General features: G+C 63.7%; 1 protein-coding gene across 1 annotated transcript in view; it reads right to left on the bottom strand.

Moving 5' to 3' along the window:
* The window catches only part of LOC309685641 (sodium/glucose cotransporter 2-like), a gene marked incomplete at both ends in the record, with an annotated part of 36,771 nt that extends 20,429 nt beyond the window's left edge, over window positions 1–16,342 (bottom strand). Inside the window, 4 exons of the mRNA XM_082501378.1 lie at window positions 1,729–1,788; window positions 3,711–3,815; window positions 8,353–8,424; window positions 16,256–16,342. Of these exons, the coding sequence (XP_082357504.1) occupies window positions 1,729–1,788; window positions 3,711–3,815; window positions 8,353–8,424; window positions 16,256–16,342 (324 nt within the window). The remainder of the gene's footprint in view (window positions 1–1,728; window positions 1,789–3,710; window positions 3,816–8,352; window positions 8,425–16,255) is intronic.
* Between the last annotated feature and the right edge of the window lie 819 nt (window positions 16,343–17,161).

Below are 17,161 nucleotides of genomic sequence, written 5' to 3'. Positions count from 1 at the left end.
GTGACACCCCTGTGTTAACCCCAGTGTCACCCCCCCGTGTCACCCGATGTCACTCGGTGTCACCCGCTGTCACACACACACCCCTTATGTCACCTGGTCGCACCCATGTGTCACCCGGTGACACCCCTGTGTTAACCCCAGTGTCACCCCCCCGTGTCACCCGATGGCACTCGGCGTCACTCGGTGTCACACACACCCCCCCCATGTCACCTGGTCACACCCATGTGTCACCCGGTACACCCCTGTGTTAACCCCTGTGTCACTCGGTGTCACCCGCTGTCACACACACACTCCCCATGTCACCTGGTCGCACCCATGTGTCACCCGGTGACACCCCTGTGTTAACCCCAGTGTCACCCCCCCGTGTCACCCGATGGCACTCGGCGTCACTCGGTGTCACACACACCCCCCCCATGTCACCTGGTCACACCCATGTGTCACCCGGTACACTCCTGTGTTAACCCCAGTGTCACCCCCCCGTGTCACCCGATGGCACTCAGCGTCACTCGGTGTCACACACACACACCCCATGTCACCTGGTCGCACCCATGTGTCACCCAGTGTCACCCTCATGTCACCCAGTGACACCCCTGTGACAACCCCTGTGTCACTCGGTGTCACCCGCTGTCACCCCCCATGTCACCACCCCGATGTCACCCGCTGTCACCTGCTGTCACCCCCCCCACGCCACCACCCCCCGTCACCCGCTGTCACCCCACAGACTCCTCTCCCAGGCGCCCCCTCCACGCCCCGCCCCCTTTTTGGAGCCCCGCCCACCCCAAGCTCCGCCCACCCCCGAACCCCCACCCCCTTGCCCCCCACCCCTGCACTCCCCCACCCCGATGCTCAATATGCCCCGCCCCTTAGCCCCGCCCCAAATGCCCTCAATCACCGCCCACCCGAGCCCCTCCCCCACTAGGCCCCGCCCCCATTGGTCCCGCCCCACTAAGCCCCGCCCCCACCCCACTCGCAGTGCCCCTCCACCCGAGAACCACCGCACGGCCCTCCCTTGGCCCCGCCCCCCCAGCCCCAAACCCCGCCCCCTCCTAGGCCCCTCCCCCATGTGGCCCCACCCTCATTATCCACTCCCTCTTGGCCACGCCCCCACTAAGCCCCGCCCCCAAAGCCCCCCACAGTGCCCCTCCACCCGAGAACCACCGCACAGCCCTCCCTTGGCCCCGCCCCCGAGCCTCAAACCCCTCCCCCTCCCAGGCCCCTCCCCCATGTGGCCCCACCCTCCAATGCCCCTCCCCCCGTGGCCACGCCCCCACTAAGCCCCGCCCCCACCCCACTCGCAGTGCCCCTCCACCCGAGAACCACCGCACGGCCCTCCCTTGGCCCCGCCCCCAGCCCCAAACCCCGCCCCCTCCTAGACCCCTCCCCCCTGTGGCCCCACCCTCATTATCCACTCCCTCTTGGCCACGCCCCCACTAAGCCCCGCCCCCACCCCACTCGCAGTGCCCCTCCACCCGAGAACCACCGCACGGCCCTCCCTTGGCCCCGCCCCCCCAGCCCCAAACCCCGCCCCCTCCTAGACCCCCCGTGGCCACGCCCCCACTAAGCCCCGCCCCCAAAGCCCCCCACAGTGCCCCTCCACCATAGAATCAACGCACAGCTCTCCCTTGGCCCCGCCCCCTCCCCCCAAACCCCGCCCCCTCCCAGGCCTCTCCCCCTCCCAGGCCACGCCCCCCTCTTGGCCACGCCCCCCCAAGCCCCGCCCCTCCTCACCCCCGCCCGCAGGTAAATGGGGACGAAGATCCAGCCCAGCAGCAGGACGATGAACATGCCCTGCGGGGGGGGGGGGGGCGGGGGGGCGTGGCCACAGCGGAGGGGGGCGTGGTCAGCGGGAGTGGGCGTGGCCAAGGAGGGGGAAAGGGGGCGGGGCCAGGCCGGGTCGGGGGGTAGTAGCCGGGAGGGTTTGTTATGGGGCTATAGGGGGGTATAGGGGGGGGTATAGGGGGATATATGGGGCTATGGGGTCTATGGGGGGATATATGGGGCTATGGGGGGCTATAGGGGGCTATGGGGGGTCCGTAGGGGTCCATAGGGCTCCATAGGGTTTATAAGGCTCTATAGGGTCTATGGGGGCTCCGTAGGGGTCCATAGGGGTCTATAAGGTCTATAGGTATCTGTAGGGTCTATGGGGGCTCCGTAGGGATCCATAGGGGTCTACAGGGTCTATAGGGTCTATGGGGGGTCCACAGGGGTCCATAGGGGTCTAGAGGGGTCTATAGGCCTCCATAGGGGTCTATAGGGGTCTATAGGGTCTATGGGGCATCTTTAGGGGTCTGTAGGGTTCCATAGGGGTCCATAGGGTTTATAGGGGTCTATGGGGGCTCCATAGGGGTCCAGAGGGTTTATAGGGGTCTATAGGGTCTATGGGGGGGTCCGTAGGGGTCTGTAGGGGTCCATAGGGTCCATAGGGCTCTATAGGGCTCCATAGGGGTCCATAGGGCTCTCTAGGGTCTATGGGGGCTCCGCAGGGGTCCGTAGGGGTCTATAGGAGGCTATAGAATCTATGGGGGGTACATAGGGGTCTATAGGGGTCTATAGGGTTCTTTAGGGGTCTATAGGGTCTATGGGGTTTCATAGGGGTCTATAGAGTCTATGGAGGGTCCGTAGGGCTCCATAGGGGTCCATAGGGTTTATAGTGGGCTATAGGGTCTATGGGGGGTCCACAGGGGTCTATAGGGTCTATGGGGGGTCCATAGGGATCTATAGGGTTCTATAGGGTCTATGGGGGGTCCGTAGGGGTCTATAGGGATCCATAGGGGTCTATAGGGTCTATGGGCGGTCCGCAGGGATCTATAGGGGTCTATAGGGTCTATGGGGGGTCCATAGGGATCTATAGGGATCTATAGGGTCTATGGGGGGTCCGTAGGGGTCTATAGGGATCCATAGGGGTCTATAGGGTCTATGGGGGGTCCGTAGGGGTCTATAGGGATCCATAGGGGTCTATAGGGTCTATGGGGGGTCCATAGGGATCTATAGGGGTCTATAGGGTCTATGGGTTGTCCATAGAGATCTATAGGGGTCTATAGGGTCTATGGGCGGTCCATAGGGATCTATAGGGTCTATGGGGGGTCCGCAGGGGTCTATAGGGATCCATAGGGGTCTATAGGGTCTATGGGGGGTCCATAGGGATCTATAGGGATCTATAGGGGTCTATAGGGTCTATGGGGGGTCCGTAGGGGTCTATAGGGATCTATAGGGGTCTATAGGGTCTATGGGGGGTCCGCAGGGGTCTATAGGGATCTATAGGGGTCTATAGGGTCTATGGGCGGTCCGCAGGGATCTATAGGGGTCTATAGGGTCTATGGGGGGTCCATAGGGATCTATAGGGATCTATAGGGTCTATGGGGGGTCCGTAGGGGTCTATAGGGATCCATAGGGGTCTATAGGGTCTATGGGGGGTCCGTAGGGGTCTATAGGGATCCATAGGGGTCTATAGGGTCTATGGGGGGTCCATAGGGATCTATAGGGGTCTATAGGGTCTATGGGTTGTCCATAGAGATCTATAGGGGTCTATAGGGTCTATGGGCGGTCCATAGGGATCTATAGGGTCTATGGGGGGTCCGCAGGGGTCTATAGGGATCTATAGGGGTCTATCGGGTCTATGGGGGGTCCGTAGGGGTCTATAGGGGTCTATCGGGTCTATGGGGGGTTCATAGGGGTCTATAGGGGCCCATAGGGTCCATAGGGGCACTCACGCTCCACTCGAAGCCCCCCACGGCGATGCCGCCGGCCGCCCCCGTCCCCGCCAGCCCCACAAAGTGCCCCGATCCGATGTTACTGGCGAAGAGGGACGCGCCCACCTGCCCCGGGGGGGGGGGACACGGGGGGATGGGGGGGGGCAGAGGGGACACCGTGTCCCCCCGATGGCCCCAATGACCCCCCCGATGTCCCCAATGTCCCCAATGACCCCCCACTGTCCACCAATATCCCCAATATCCACCCAATGTCCCCCCACTGCCCCCAATGACCCCCAATATCCCCCAATATCCCCAATGACCCCAATGGCCCCAATGACCCCCAATGTCCCCAATGACCCCAATGGCCCCAATGTCCCCATTGACCCCAATGACCCCAATGTCCCCTCTGACCCCCAATGTCCCCAATGACCCCAATGACCCCAATGACCCCAATGACCCCAATGTCCCCCAATGTCCCCAATGTCCCCAATGACCCCAATGTCCCCAATGACCCCCAATGTCCCCAATGACCCCCAATGTCCCCAATATCCCCCAATATCCCCAATGTCCCCAATGACCCCAATGACCCCAATGACCCCCAATGACCCCAATGACCCCAATGACCCCAATGACCCCAATGTCCCCAATGTCCCCAATGACCCCAATGTCCCCAATGACCCCCAATGTCCCCAATGACCCCCAATGTCCCCAATGTCCCCAATATCCCCCAATATCCCCAATGTCCCCAATGACCCCAATGACCCCAATGACCCCCAATGACCCCAATGACCCCAATGACCCCAATGACCCCAATGACCCCAATGTCCCCAATGGCCCCAATGACCCCAATGACCCCAATGACCCCCAATGACCCCAATGTCCCCAATGACCCCAATGACCCCCAATGACCCCAATGACCCCCAATGTCCCCAATGTCCCCAATGTCCCCCAATGACCCCCAATGACCCCCAATGACCCCAATGTCCCCAATGACCCCCAATGACCCCCAATGACCCCAATGACCCCCAATGTCCCCAATGTCCCCAATGTCCCCAATGTCCCCAATGTCCCCCAATGACCCCCAATGACCCCAATGACCCCAATATCCCCCAATGACCCCAATGACCCCCAATGTCCCCAATGACCCCAATGTCCCCAATGTCCCCCAATGACCCCAATGACCCCAATGACCCCCAATGACCCCAATGACCCCAATGACCCCAATGACCCCCAATGTCCCCAATGACCCCAATGTCCCCAATGTCCCCCAATGACCCCAATGACCCCAATGACCCCAATGTCCCCAATGACCCCAATGACCCCAATGACCCCCAATGACCCCAATGTCCCCAATGTTCCCAATGACCCCAATGACCCCCAATGTCCCCAATGTCCCCAATGACCCCCAATGACCCCCAATGACCCCAATGTCCCCAATGACCCCCAATGACCCCCAATGACCCCAAGGACCCCCAATGACCCCCAATGACTCCCAATGACCCCAATGACCCCAATGTCCCCAATGACCCCAATGTCCCCAATGTCCCCAATGTCCCCAATGACCCCAATGACCCCAATGTCCCCAATGTCCCCAATGACCCCCAATGTCCCCAATGACCCCAATGACCCCAATGTCCCCAATGACCCCAATGACCCCCAATGACCCCCAATGTCCCCAATGACCCCAATGACCCCCAATGTCCCCCAATGTCCCCAATGTCCCCAATATCCCCAATGTCCCCAATGACCCCAATGACCCCAATGACCCCCAATGACCCCAATGACCCCAATGACCCCAATGTCCCCAATGTCCCCAATGACCCCCAATGTCCCCAATGACCCCCAATGACCCCCAATGTCCCCAATGACCCCAATGTCCCCAATGACCCCAATGACCCCAATGTCCCCAATGACCCCAATGTCCCCAATGTCCCCAATGACCCCCAATGTCCCCAATGACCCCCAATGACCCCCAATGTCCCCAATGACCCCAATGACCCCAATGACCCCCAATGACCCCAATGTCCCCAATGTCCCCAATGTCCCCAATGTCCCCAATGACCCCCAATGACCCCCAATGTCCCCAATGTCCCCAATGACCCCCAATGTCCCCAATGACCCCAATGACCCCAATGTCCCCAATGTCCCCCAATGTCCCCAATGTCCCCAATGACCCCAATGTCCCCAATGACCCCAATGACCCCCAATGTCCCCAATGACCCCAATGACCCCAATGCCCCCAATGACCCCCAATGTCCCCAATGTCCCCAATGTCCCCAATGTCCCCAATGACCCCAATGACCCCAATGTCCCCAATGTCCCCAATGTCCCCAATGACCCCAATGTCCCCAATGACCCCCAATGACCCCCAATGTCCCCAATGACCCCAATGACCCCAATGCCCCCAATGACCCCCAATGTCCCCAATGTCCCCAATGTCCCCAATGTCCCCAATGACCCCAATGACCCCCAATGTCCCCAATGACCCCAATGACCCCAATGACCCCCAATGTCCCCAATGGCCCCAATGTCCCCAATGACCCCCAATGACCCCCAATGTCCCCAATGACCCCAATGACCCCAATGACCCCAATGTCCCCCAATGACCCCAATGTCCCCAATGTCCCCAATGACCCCAATGACCCCCAATGTCCCCAATGGCCCCAATGTCCCCAATGACCCCCAATGACCCCCAATGTCCCCAATGTCCCCAATGACCCCAATGACCCCCAATGTCCCCAATGACCCCAATGTCCCCCAATGTCCCCCAATGACCCCCAATGTCCCCAATGACCCCAATGACCCCCAATGTCCCCAATGACCCCAATGTCCCCCAATGACCCCCAATGTCCCCAATGACCCCCAATGTCCCCAATGTCCCCAATGACCCCCAATGACCCCCAATGTCCCCAATGTCCCCAATGACCCCAATGACCCCAATGACCCCAATGACCCCAATGTCCCCAATGTCCCCAATGACCCCCAATGTCCCCAATGACCCCCAATGACCCCAATGTCCCCAATGACCCCAATGTCCCCAATGACCCCAATGACCCCAATGACCCCCAATGTCCCCAATGTCCCCAATGACCCCAATGACCCCCAATGACCCCAATGACCCCCAATGTCCCCAATGTCCCCAATGACCCCAATGACCCCCAATGACCCCAATGACCCCAATGTCCCCAATGACCCCCAATGACCCCAATGACCCCAATGTCCCCTCTGACCCCCAATGTCCCCAATGTCCCCAATGACCCCAATGTCCCCAATGACCCCCAATGACCCCCAATGTCCCCAATGTCCCCAATGACCCCAATGACCCCCAATGACCCCAATGACCCCAATGTCCCCAATGACCCCCAATGACCCCAATGACCCCCAATGACCCCCAATGACCCCCAATGTCCCCAATGTCCCCAATGACCCCAATGACCCCAATGACCCCCAATGACCCCAATGTCCCCAATGTCCCCAATGACCCCCAATGACCCCCAATGTCCCCAATGACCCCAATGTCCCCAATGACCCCCAATGACCCCAATGACCCCAATGTCCCCTCTGACCCCCAATGTCCCCAATGTCCCCAATGACCCCAATGTCCCCAATGACCCCCAATGACCCCCAATGTCCCCAATGTCCCCAATGACCCCAATGACCCCAATGACCCCCAATGACCCCAATGTCCCCAATGTCCCCAATGACCCCCAATGACCCCAATGTCCCCAATGACCCCCAATGACCCCAATGACCCCAATGTCCCCTCTGACCCCCAATGTCCCCAATGTCCCCAATGACCCCAATGACCCCAATGACCCCCAATGACCCCAATGACCCCCAATGACCCCAATGACCCCAATGACCCCAATGTCCCCAATGACCCCAATGACCCCAATGACCCCAATGACCCCAATATCCCCAATGTCCCCAATGTCCCCAATGTCCCCAATGTCCCCAATGACCCCAATGACCCCAATGACCCCCAATGACCCCAATGACCCCAATGACCCCAATGACCCCCAATGACCCCCAATGACCCCAATGACCCCAATGTCCCCAATGTCCCCAATGTCCCCATTGACCCCCAATGTCCCCAATGACCCACAATGACCCCCAATGTCCCCAATGTCCCCAATTTCCCCCAATGTCCCCAATGTCCCCAATGACCCCCAATGACCCCAATGACCCCAATGTCCCCAATGACCCCAATGTCCCCAATGTCCCCAATTTCCCCCAATGACCCCAATGACCCCAATGACCCCCAATGACCCCCAATGACCCCCAATGACCCCAATGTCCCCAATGACCCCAATGACCCCAATGTCCCCAATGACCCCCAATGTCCCCAATGACCCACAATGACCCCCAATGTCCCCAATGTCCCCAATTTCCCCCAATGTCCCCAATGTCCCCAATGACCCCCAATGACCCCAATGACCCCCAATGTCCCCAATGACCCCAATGTCCCCAATGACCCCAATGACCCCAATGTCCCCAATGTCCCCAATGTCCCCAATGACCCCAATGACCCCAATGACCCCAATGACCCCCAATGACCCCAATGTCCCCAATGACCCCAATGACCCCAATGACCCCAATGTCCCCAACGCCCCCCGATGTCCCCGATGTCCCCGATGTCCCCGATGTCCCCCTCACTCACGGGTCCCCAGGCCATGCTCCGCCCCGCCAGGAAGTACCCACTGATGGTGCTGCGGTTCCCCCGGCGCAGCGACTGCGGGGAGGGCACCAGTGCTCCCAGTGCTCCCAGTATGGGCACCCCAGGGCTCCCAGTGCTCCCAGTATGGGCACCCCAGTGCTCCCAGGGCTCCCAGTGCTCCCAGTATGGGCACCCCAGGGCTCCCAGGGCACCCAGTGCTGCCAGTATGGGCACACCAGGGCCCCCAGGGCTCCCAGTGCTCCCAGTATGGGCACCCCAGGGCTCCCAGTGCTCCCAGTATGGGCACCCCAGGGCCCCCAGTGCTCCCAGTGCTCCCAGTATGGGCACTCCAGGGCTCCCAGTGCTCCCAGTATGGGCACCCCAGGGCTCCCAGGGCTCCCAGTGCTCCCAGTATGGGCACCCCAGGGCTCCCAGGGCTCCCAGTATGGGCACCCCAGGGCTCCCAGGGCTCCCAGTGCTCCCAGTATGGGCACCCCAGGGCTCCCAGCCCTCCCAGTGCTCCCACCATGGGTACCCCAGGGCTCCCAGTGCTCCCAGTATGGGCACCCCAGGGCTCCCAGGGCTCCCAGTATGGGCACCCCAGGGCCCCCAGGGCTCCCAGTGCTCCCAGTATGGGCACCCCAGGGCTCCCAGGGCTCCCAGTATGGGCACACCAGGGCTCCCAGGGCTCCCAGTGCTCCCAGTATGGGCACCCCAGGGCTCCCAGTATGGGCATCCCAGGGCCCCCAGGGCTCCCAGTATGGGCTCCCCAGGGCCCCCAGTGCTCCCAGTATGGGCACCCCAGGGCCCCCAGGGCTCCCAGTGCTCCCAGTACTGCACCCCAGGGCTCCCAGGGCTCCCAGTATGGGCACTCCAGGGCTCCCAGGGCTCCCAGTGCTCCCAGTATGGGCACCCCAGGGCTCCCAGGGCTCCCAGGGCTCCCAGTATGGGCACCCCAGGGCTCCCAGTGCTCCCAGTATGGGCACACCAGGGCTCCCAGCCCTCCCAGTGCTCCCAGTATGGGCACCTCAGGGCCCCCAGGGCTCCCAGTATGGGCACTCCAGGGCTCCCAGGGCTCCCAGTGCTCCCAGTATGGGCACACCAGGGCTCCCAGTATGGGCACCCCAGGGCTCCCAGTGCTCCCAGTATGGGCACACCAGGGCTCCCAGCCCTCCCAGTGCTCCCAGTATGGGCACCCCAGGGCCCCCAGGGCTCCCAGTATGGGCACTCCAGGGCTCCCAGGGCTCCCAGTGCTCCCAGTATGGGCACCCCAGGGCTCCCAGGGCTCCCAGGGCTCCCAGTATGGGCACCCCAGGGCTCCCAGTATGGGCACTCCAGGGCTCCCAGTGCTCCCAGTATGGGCACCCCAGGGCTCCCAGGGCTCCCAGTATGGGCACCCCAGGGCTCCCAGGGCTCCCAGTGCTCCCAGTATGGGCACCCCAGGGCTCCCAGCCCTCCCAGTGCTCCCACCATGGGTACCCCAGGGCTCCCAGTGCTCCCAGTATGGGCACCCCAGGGCTCCCAGGGCTCCCAGTATGGGCACCCCAGGGCCCCCAGGGCTCCCAGTGCTCCCAGTATGGGCACCCCAGGGCTCCCAGGGCTCCCAGTATGGGCACACCAGGGCTCCCAGGGCTCCCAGTGCTCCCAGTATGGGCACCCCAGGGCTCCCAGTATGGGCATCCCAGGGCCCCCAGGGCTCCCAGTATGGGCTCCCCAGGGCCCCCAGTGCTCCCAGTATGGGCACCCCAGGGCCCCCAGGGCTCCCAGTGCTCCCAGTACTGCACCCCAGGGCTCCCAGGGCTCCCAGTATGGGCACTCCAGGGCTCCCAGGGCTCCCAGTGCTCCCAGTATGGGCACCCCAGGGCTCCCAGGGCTCCCAGGGCTCCCAGTATGGGCACCCCAGGGCTCCCAGTGCTCCCAGTATGGGCACACCAGGGCTCCCAGCCCTCCCAGTGCTCCCAGTATGGGCACCTCAGGGCCCCCAGGGCTCCCAGTATGGGCACTCCAGGGCTCCCAGGGCTCCCAGTGCTCCCAGTATGGGCACACCAGGGCTCCCAGTATGGGCACCCCAGGGCTCCCAGTGCTCCCAGTATGGGCACACCAGGGCTCCCAGCCCTCCCAGTGCTCCCAGTATGGGCACCCCAGGGCCCCCAGGGCTCCCAGTATGGGCACTCCAGGGCTCCCAGGGCTCCCAGTGCTCCCAGTATGGGCACCCCAGGGCTCCCAGGGCTCCCAGGGCTCCCAGTATGGGCACCCCAGGGCTCCCAGTATGGGCACCCCAGGGCTCCCAGGGCTCCCAGTGCTCCCAGTATGGGCACCCCAGGGCTCCCAGTATGGGCACCCCAGGGCTCCCAGGGCTCCCAGTGCTCCCAGTATGGGCACCCCAGGGCTCCCAGTATGGGCATCCCAGGGCCCCCAGGGCTCCCAGTATGGGCTCCCCAGGGCCCCCAGTGCTCCCAGTATGGGCACCCCAGGGCCCCCAGGGCTCCCAGTGCTCCCAGTACTGCACCCCAGGGCTCCCAGGGCTCCCAGTATGGGCACCCCTGGGCTCCCAGGGCTCCCAGGGCTCCCAGTATGGGCACCCCAGTGCTCCCAGTGCTCCCAGTATGGGCACCCCAGGGCTCCCAGGGCTCCCAGTGCTCCCAGTATGGGCACCCCAGGGCTCCCAGGGCTCCCAGTATGGGCACCCCAGGGCTCCCAGGGCTCCCAGTGCTCCCAGTATGGGCACCCCAGGGCTCCCAGCCCTCCCAGTGCTCCCACCATGGGTACCCCAGGGCTCCCAGTGCTCCCAGTATGGGCACCCCAGGGCTCCCAGGGCTCCCAGTATGGGCACCCCAGGGCCCCCAGGGCTCCCAGTGCTCCCAGTATGGGCACCCCAGGGCTCCCAGGGCTCCCAGTATGGGCACACCAGGGCTCCCAGGGCTCCCAGTGCTCCCAGTATGGGCACCCCAGGGCTCCCAGTATGGGCATCCCAGGGCCCCCAGGGCTCCCAGTATGGGCTCCCCAGGGCCCCCAGTGCTCCCAGTATGGGCACCCCAGGGCCCCCAGGGCTCCCAGTGCTCCCAGTACTGCACCCCAGGGCTCCCAGGGCTCCCAGTATGGGCACTCCAGGGCTCCCAGGGCTCCCAGTGCTCCCAGTATGGGCACCCCAGGGCTCCCAGGGCTCCCAGGGCTCCCAGTATGGGCACCCCAGGGCTCCCAGTGCTCCCAGTATGGGCACACCAGGGCTCCCAGCCCTCCCAGTGCTCCCAGTATGGGCACCTCAGGGCCCCCAGGGCTCCCAGTATGGGCACTCCAGGGCTCCCAGGGCTCCCAGTGCTCCCAGTATGGGCACACCAGGGCTCCCAGTATGGGCACCCCAGGGCTCCCAGTGCTCCCAGTATGGGCACACCAGGGCTCCCAGCCCTCCCAGTGCTCCCAGTATGGGCACCCCAGGGCCCCCAGGGCTCCCAGTATGGGCACTCCAGGGCTCCCAGGGCTCCCAGTGCTCCCAGTATGGGCACCCCAGGGCTCCCAGGGCTCCCAGGGCTCCCAGTATGGGCACCCCAGGGCTCCCAGTATGGGCACCCCAGGGCTCCCAGGGCTCCCAGTGCTCCCAGTATGGGCACCCCAGGGCTCCCAGTATGGGCACCCCAGGGCTCCCAGGGCTCCCAGTGCTCCCAGTATGGGCACCCCAGGGCTCCCAGTATGGGCATCCCAGGGCCCCCAGGGCTCCCAGTATGGGCTCCCCAGGGCCCCCAGTGCTCCCAGTATGGGCACCCCAGGGCCCCCAGGGCTCCCAGTGCTCCCAGTACTGCACCCCAGGGCTCCCAGGGCTCCCAGTATGGGCACTCCAGGGCTCCCAGGGCTCCCAGTGCTCCCAGTATGGGCACCCCTGGGCTCCCAGGGCTCCCAGGGCTCCCAGTATGGGCACCCCAGTGCTCCCAGTGCTCCCAGTGTGGGCACACCAGTGCTCCCAGTGCTCCCAGTGCTCCCAGTATGGGCACCCCAGGGCCCCCAGGGCTCCCAGTATGGGCACTCCAGGGCTCCCAGGGCTCCCAGTGCTCCCAGTATGGGCACACCAGGGCTCCCAGGGCTCCCAGTATGGGCACACCAGTGCTCCCAGTGCTCCCAGTGTGGGCACACCAGGCCTCCCAGTGCTCCCAGTGCTCCCAGTATGGGCACACCAGTGCTCCCAGTGCTCCCAGTGTGGGCACACCAGTGCTCCCAGTGCTCCCAGTGCTGCCAGTATGGGCACACCAGGGCACAACAGAGCTCCCAGTGCTGCCAGTATGGGTATACCAGGCCTCCCAGTGCTCCCAGTGCTCCCAGTATGGGCACACCAGGGCTCCCAGTGATGCCAGTGTGGGCACCCCAGGGCTCCCAGTTCTCCCAGTGCTGCCAGTATGGGTACACCAGGCCTCCCAGTGCTCCCAGTACTCCCAGTATGGGCACACCAGGCCTCCCAGTGCTCCCAGTATGGGCACTCCAGGGCCCCCAGGGCTCCCAGTATGGGCACACCAGGGCTCCCAGTGCTCCCAGTACAGGCACACCAGACCTCCCAGTGCTCCCAGTGCTGCCAGTATGGGCACACCAGTGCTCCCAGGGCTCCCAGTATGGGCACACCAGTGCTCCCAGTGCTCCCAGTGTGGGCACACCAGTGCTCCCAGTGCTGCCAGTATGGGCACACCAGGGCACAACAGAGCTCCCAGTGCTGCCAGTATGGGTATACCAGGCCTCCCAGTGCTCCCAGTACTCCCAGTACGGGCACACCAGGGCTCCCAGTCCTCCCTGTGCTCCCAGTATGGGCACACCAGGCCTCCCAGTGCTCCCAGTGCTCCCAGTCACTCATTAACCCCGTGCGCCCCAGCCCCACTCTGACCCCGACTAATTGGGCTCCATTACCAGTCCCCCCCCAGAGCATTGTGGGTAATGATTAACCCCTCCCCCGGGGGGGGGTCAGAGGGGTCAAAAAAACAACTTGGGGGGGGGGGGGAGGGGGGGGAGAAGAGGGAATTATGGGATACCCCAAATTGGGGGGGGGGGGGGGAGGACTTGGGGGGCAGCAATGGGGGGAGGGAGGTTCTAGGTCACTCAATGGGGCGGGGGGGGGGCAATTTGGGGGTCCGGGGGGGGTGGGAGGGGGCAGATGTGGGGCAGAGGGGCAGTTGTGGGGCAGAAGGGGGGTCTGGGGGTGTCGGGGGGGGGTTGTGGGGTGCCCCATAGCGGAGGAGGGGCCGTCTTGGTGGGAGGTTCTAGGTCACTCAATGGGGCGGGGGGGCAATTTGGGGGGCACTTAGGGGTCAGGGGGAGTAGTTAGGGGTCCGGGGGGGTCACTTATGGGTCCGGGGAGTCACTTATGGGTCCGGGGGGGCAGTTAGGGGTCCGGGGGGGCAGTTAGGGGTCCCGAAGGGCAAATATGGGTCCAGGGGGTCAGTTATGGGTCCGGGAGGATCACTTATGGGTCCAGGGGGTCAGTTAGGGGTCCGGGGGGTCACTTATGGGTCCGGGGGGTCAGTTAGGGGTCCAACGAGTCAGTTAGGGGTCCAGGGTGGTCACTTATGGGTCTGGGAGGCCACTTATGGGTCCGGGGGGTCAGTTAGGGGTCCGGTAGGGGCAGTTAGGGGTCCCGAAGGGCCAATATGGGTCCAGGGGGTCAGTTATGGGTCCGGGGGGGGGTCAGTTATGGGTCCGGAAGGATCACTTATGGGTCCGGGGGGTCAGTTAGGGGTCCGGGGGGGCAGTCAGGGGTCCAAGAGGGGCAGTTAGGGGTCCCGAAGGGCAAATATGGGTCCAGGGGGTCAGTTATGGGTCCGGGGGGTTACTTATGGGTCTGGGGGACCACTTATGGGTCCAGGGGGTCACTTATGGGTCTGGGAGGCCACTTATGGGTCCAGGGGTTCAGTTAGGGGTCCGGGAGAGGCAGTTAGGGGTCCCGAAGGGCAAATATGGGTCCAGGGGGTCAGTTATGGGTCCGGGGGGTCAGTTAGGGGTCCAGGGGGCAGTTATGGGTCCGGGGGTTTACTTATGGGTCTGGGGGACCACTTATGGGTCCTGGGGGTCAGTTAGGGGTCCCGGGGGGTCACTTATGGGTCTGGGAGGCCACTTATGGGTCCGGGGGGTCAGTTAGGGGTCCGGGGGGGGGTCAGTTATGGGTCCGGGAGGATCACTTATGGGTCCGGGGGGTCAGTTAGGGGTCCGGGGGGGCAATTAGGGGTCCAAGAGGGGCAGTTAGGGGTCCCGAAGGGCAAATATGGGTCCAGGGGGTCAGTTATGGGTCCAGCGAGTCAGTTAGGGGTCCAGGGTGGTCACTTATGGGTCTGGGGAGTCACTTTTGGGTCCGGGGGGTCAGTTAGGGGTCCGGGGGGGCAGTTAGGGGTCCCGAAGGGCAAATATGGGTCCAGGGGGTCAGTTATGGGTCCAGCGAGTCAGTTAGGGGTCCAGGGTGGTCACTTATGGGTCCGGGGAGTCACTTATGGGTCCGGGGGGGCAGTTAGGGGTCCAAGAGGGGCAGTTAGGGGTCCCAAAGGGCAAATATGGGTCCAGGGGGTCAGTTAGGGGTCCGGGGGGTCAGTTAGGGGTCCAGGGGGCAGTTATGGGTCCGGGGGTTTACTTATGGGTCTGGGGGACCACTTATGGGTCCTGGGGGTCAGTTAGGGGTCCGGGGGGTCACTTATGGGTCTGGGAGGCCACTTATGGGTCCGGGGGTCAGTTAGGGGTCCGGTAGGGGCAGTTAGGGGTCCGGTAGGGGCAGTTAGGGGTCCCGAAGGGCAAATATGGGTCCAGGGGGTCAGTTAGGGGTCCGGGGGGTCACTTATGGGTCTGGGAGGCCACTTATGGGTCCGGGGGGTCAGTTAGGGGTCCGGGGGGGCAGTTAGGGGTCCAAGAGGGGCAGTTAGGGGTCCCGAAGGGCAAATATGGGTCCAGGGGGTCAGTTATGGGTCCGGGGGGTTACTTATGGGTCTGGGGGACCACTTATGGGTCCAGGGAGTCACTTATGGGTCTGGGAGGCCACTTATGGGTCCAGGGGTTCAGTTAGGGGTCTGGGAGAGGCAGTTAGGGGTCCCAAAGGGCAAATATGGGTCCAGGGGGTCAGTTATGGGTCCAGGGTGGTCACTTATGGGTCTGGGAGGCCACTTATGGGTCCGGGGGGTCAGTTAGGGGTCCGGGAGAGGCAGTTAGGGGTCCCAAAGGGCAAATATGGGTCCAGGGGGTCAGTTATGGGTCCGGGGGGTCACTTATGGGTCTGGGAGGCCACTTATGGGTCCGGGGGGTCAGTTAGGGGTCTGGGAGAGGCAGTTAGGGGTCCCGAAGGGCAAATATGGGTCCAGGGGGTCAGTTATGGGTCCGACGAGTCAGTTAGGGGTCCAGGGTGGTCACTTATGGGTCTGGGAGGCCACTTATGGGTTCGGGGGGTCAGTTAGGGGTCCGGTAGGGGCAGTTAGGGGTCCCGAAGGGCCAATATGGGTCCAGGGGGTCACTTATGGGTCTGGGAGGCCACTTATGGGTCCGGGGGTCAGTTAGGGGTCCGGTAGGGGCAGTTAGGGGTCCCGAAGGGCAAATATGGGTCCAGGGGGTCAGTTATGGGTCCGGGGGGGGTCAGTTATGGGTCTGGGAGGATCACTTATGGGTCCGGGGGGTCAGTTAGGGGTCCGGGGGGTCAGTTAGGGGTCCAAGAGAGGCAGTTAGGGGTCCCGAAGGGCAAATATGGGTCCAGGGGGTCACTTATGGGTCCGGGGGGTCAGTTAGGGGTCCGGTAGGGGCAGTTAGGGGTCCCGAAGGGCAAATATGGGTCCAGGGGGTCAGTTATGGGTCCGGGGGGGGGTCAGTTATGGGTCCGGGAGGATCACTTATGGGTCCGGGGGGTGGTGGGTGGGGGTTTCTATGGGGTGGGGGTTAGTTATGGGGCAGGCAGCCGCGTCCCTACCCAGAGCCCCACGGCGACGACCAGGAGGAAGTAACCCCCGATGACCCCCAAATCCATGGGGCTGACGGTGGCCCCGCGTCCCCCCATCCCTCCGCCCCACAGACCGCCCCACGGCTGCCCCATAAGTAACCCCCCACCCCCACCCACCGTCACCCCATAGCGGGGCGGAGCCCCACACGGTCCTCCCCCCGAACCCGCCCCACGGAACGCTTCGCTGCCCCACAAGTGGCCGCGGTGGACCCGGAGGAGGTCCCAACCCCCCCCCCCCCCCCCCCCCCGCCCCTCCCCCACCCACTGCCCCGGTGGCCCCACGTGGCCCTTTGGTGGCCCCACACGACCCTTTGGTGGCCCCATATGTCCCTTTGGTGGCCCCGTGGCCCCACATGTCCTTTTGGTGGCCCAGAGGTGCCCTGAGTGGTCCCAGTGGCCCCACATGTCCCTTTGGTGGCCCCACGTGTCCCTTTGGTGGTCCCAGTGGCCCCACATGACCCTTTGGTGGCCCCACGTGTCCCTTTGGTGGCCCCGGTGGCCCCACATGACCCTTTGGTGGCCCAGAGGTGCCCTGGGTGGCCCTGGTGGCCCCACGTGTCCCTTTGGTGGCCCCATATGTCCCTTAGGTGGCCCCAGAGGTCCCTGGGGTGGCCTCAGTGGCCCCATGTGCCCCTTCGGTGGCCACAGAGGTGCCCTGAGTGGTCCCGGTGGCCCCACATGTCCCTTTGGTGGCCCCGGAGGTCCCTTTGGTGGCCCCGGTGGCCCCATGTGCCCCTTTGGTGGCCCCATATGTCCCTTTGGTGGCCCCGGTGGCCCCATGTGCCCCTTTGGTGGCCCCATATGTCCCTTTGGTGGCCCCGGTGGCCGCACATGTCCCTTTGGTGGCCCCATATGTCCCTTTGGTGGCCCCAGAGG

This window comes from Vanellus vanellus (assembly GCF_965231255.1).
Source record: "Vanellus vanellus genome assembly, contig: HAP1_SCAFFOLD_1414, whole genome shotgun sequence".
Taxonomy (NCBI): Eukaryota; Metazoa; Chordata; class Aves; order Charadriiformes; family Charadriidae; genus Vanellus; species Vanellus vanellus.
The sequence above is the reverse complement of the archived record's forward strand: the minus strand, read 5'-3'. Positions and strand labels throughout refer to the sequence as shown.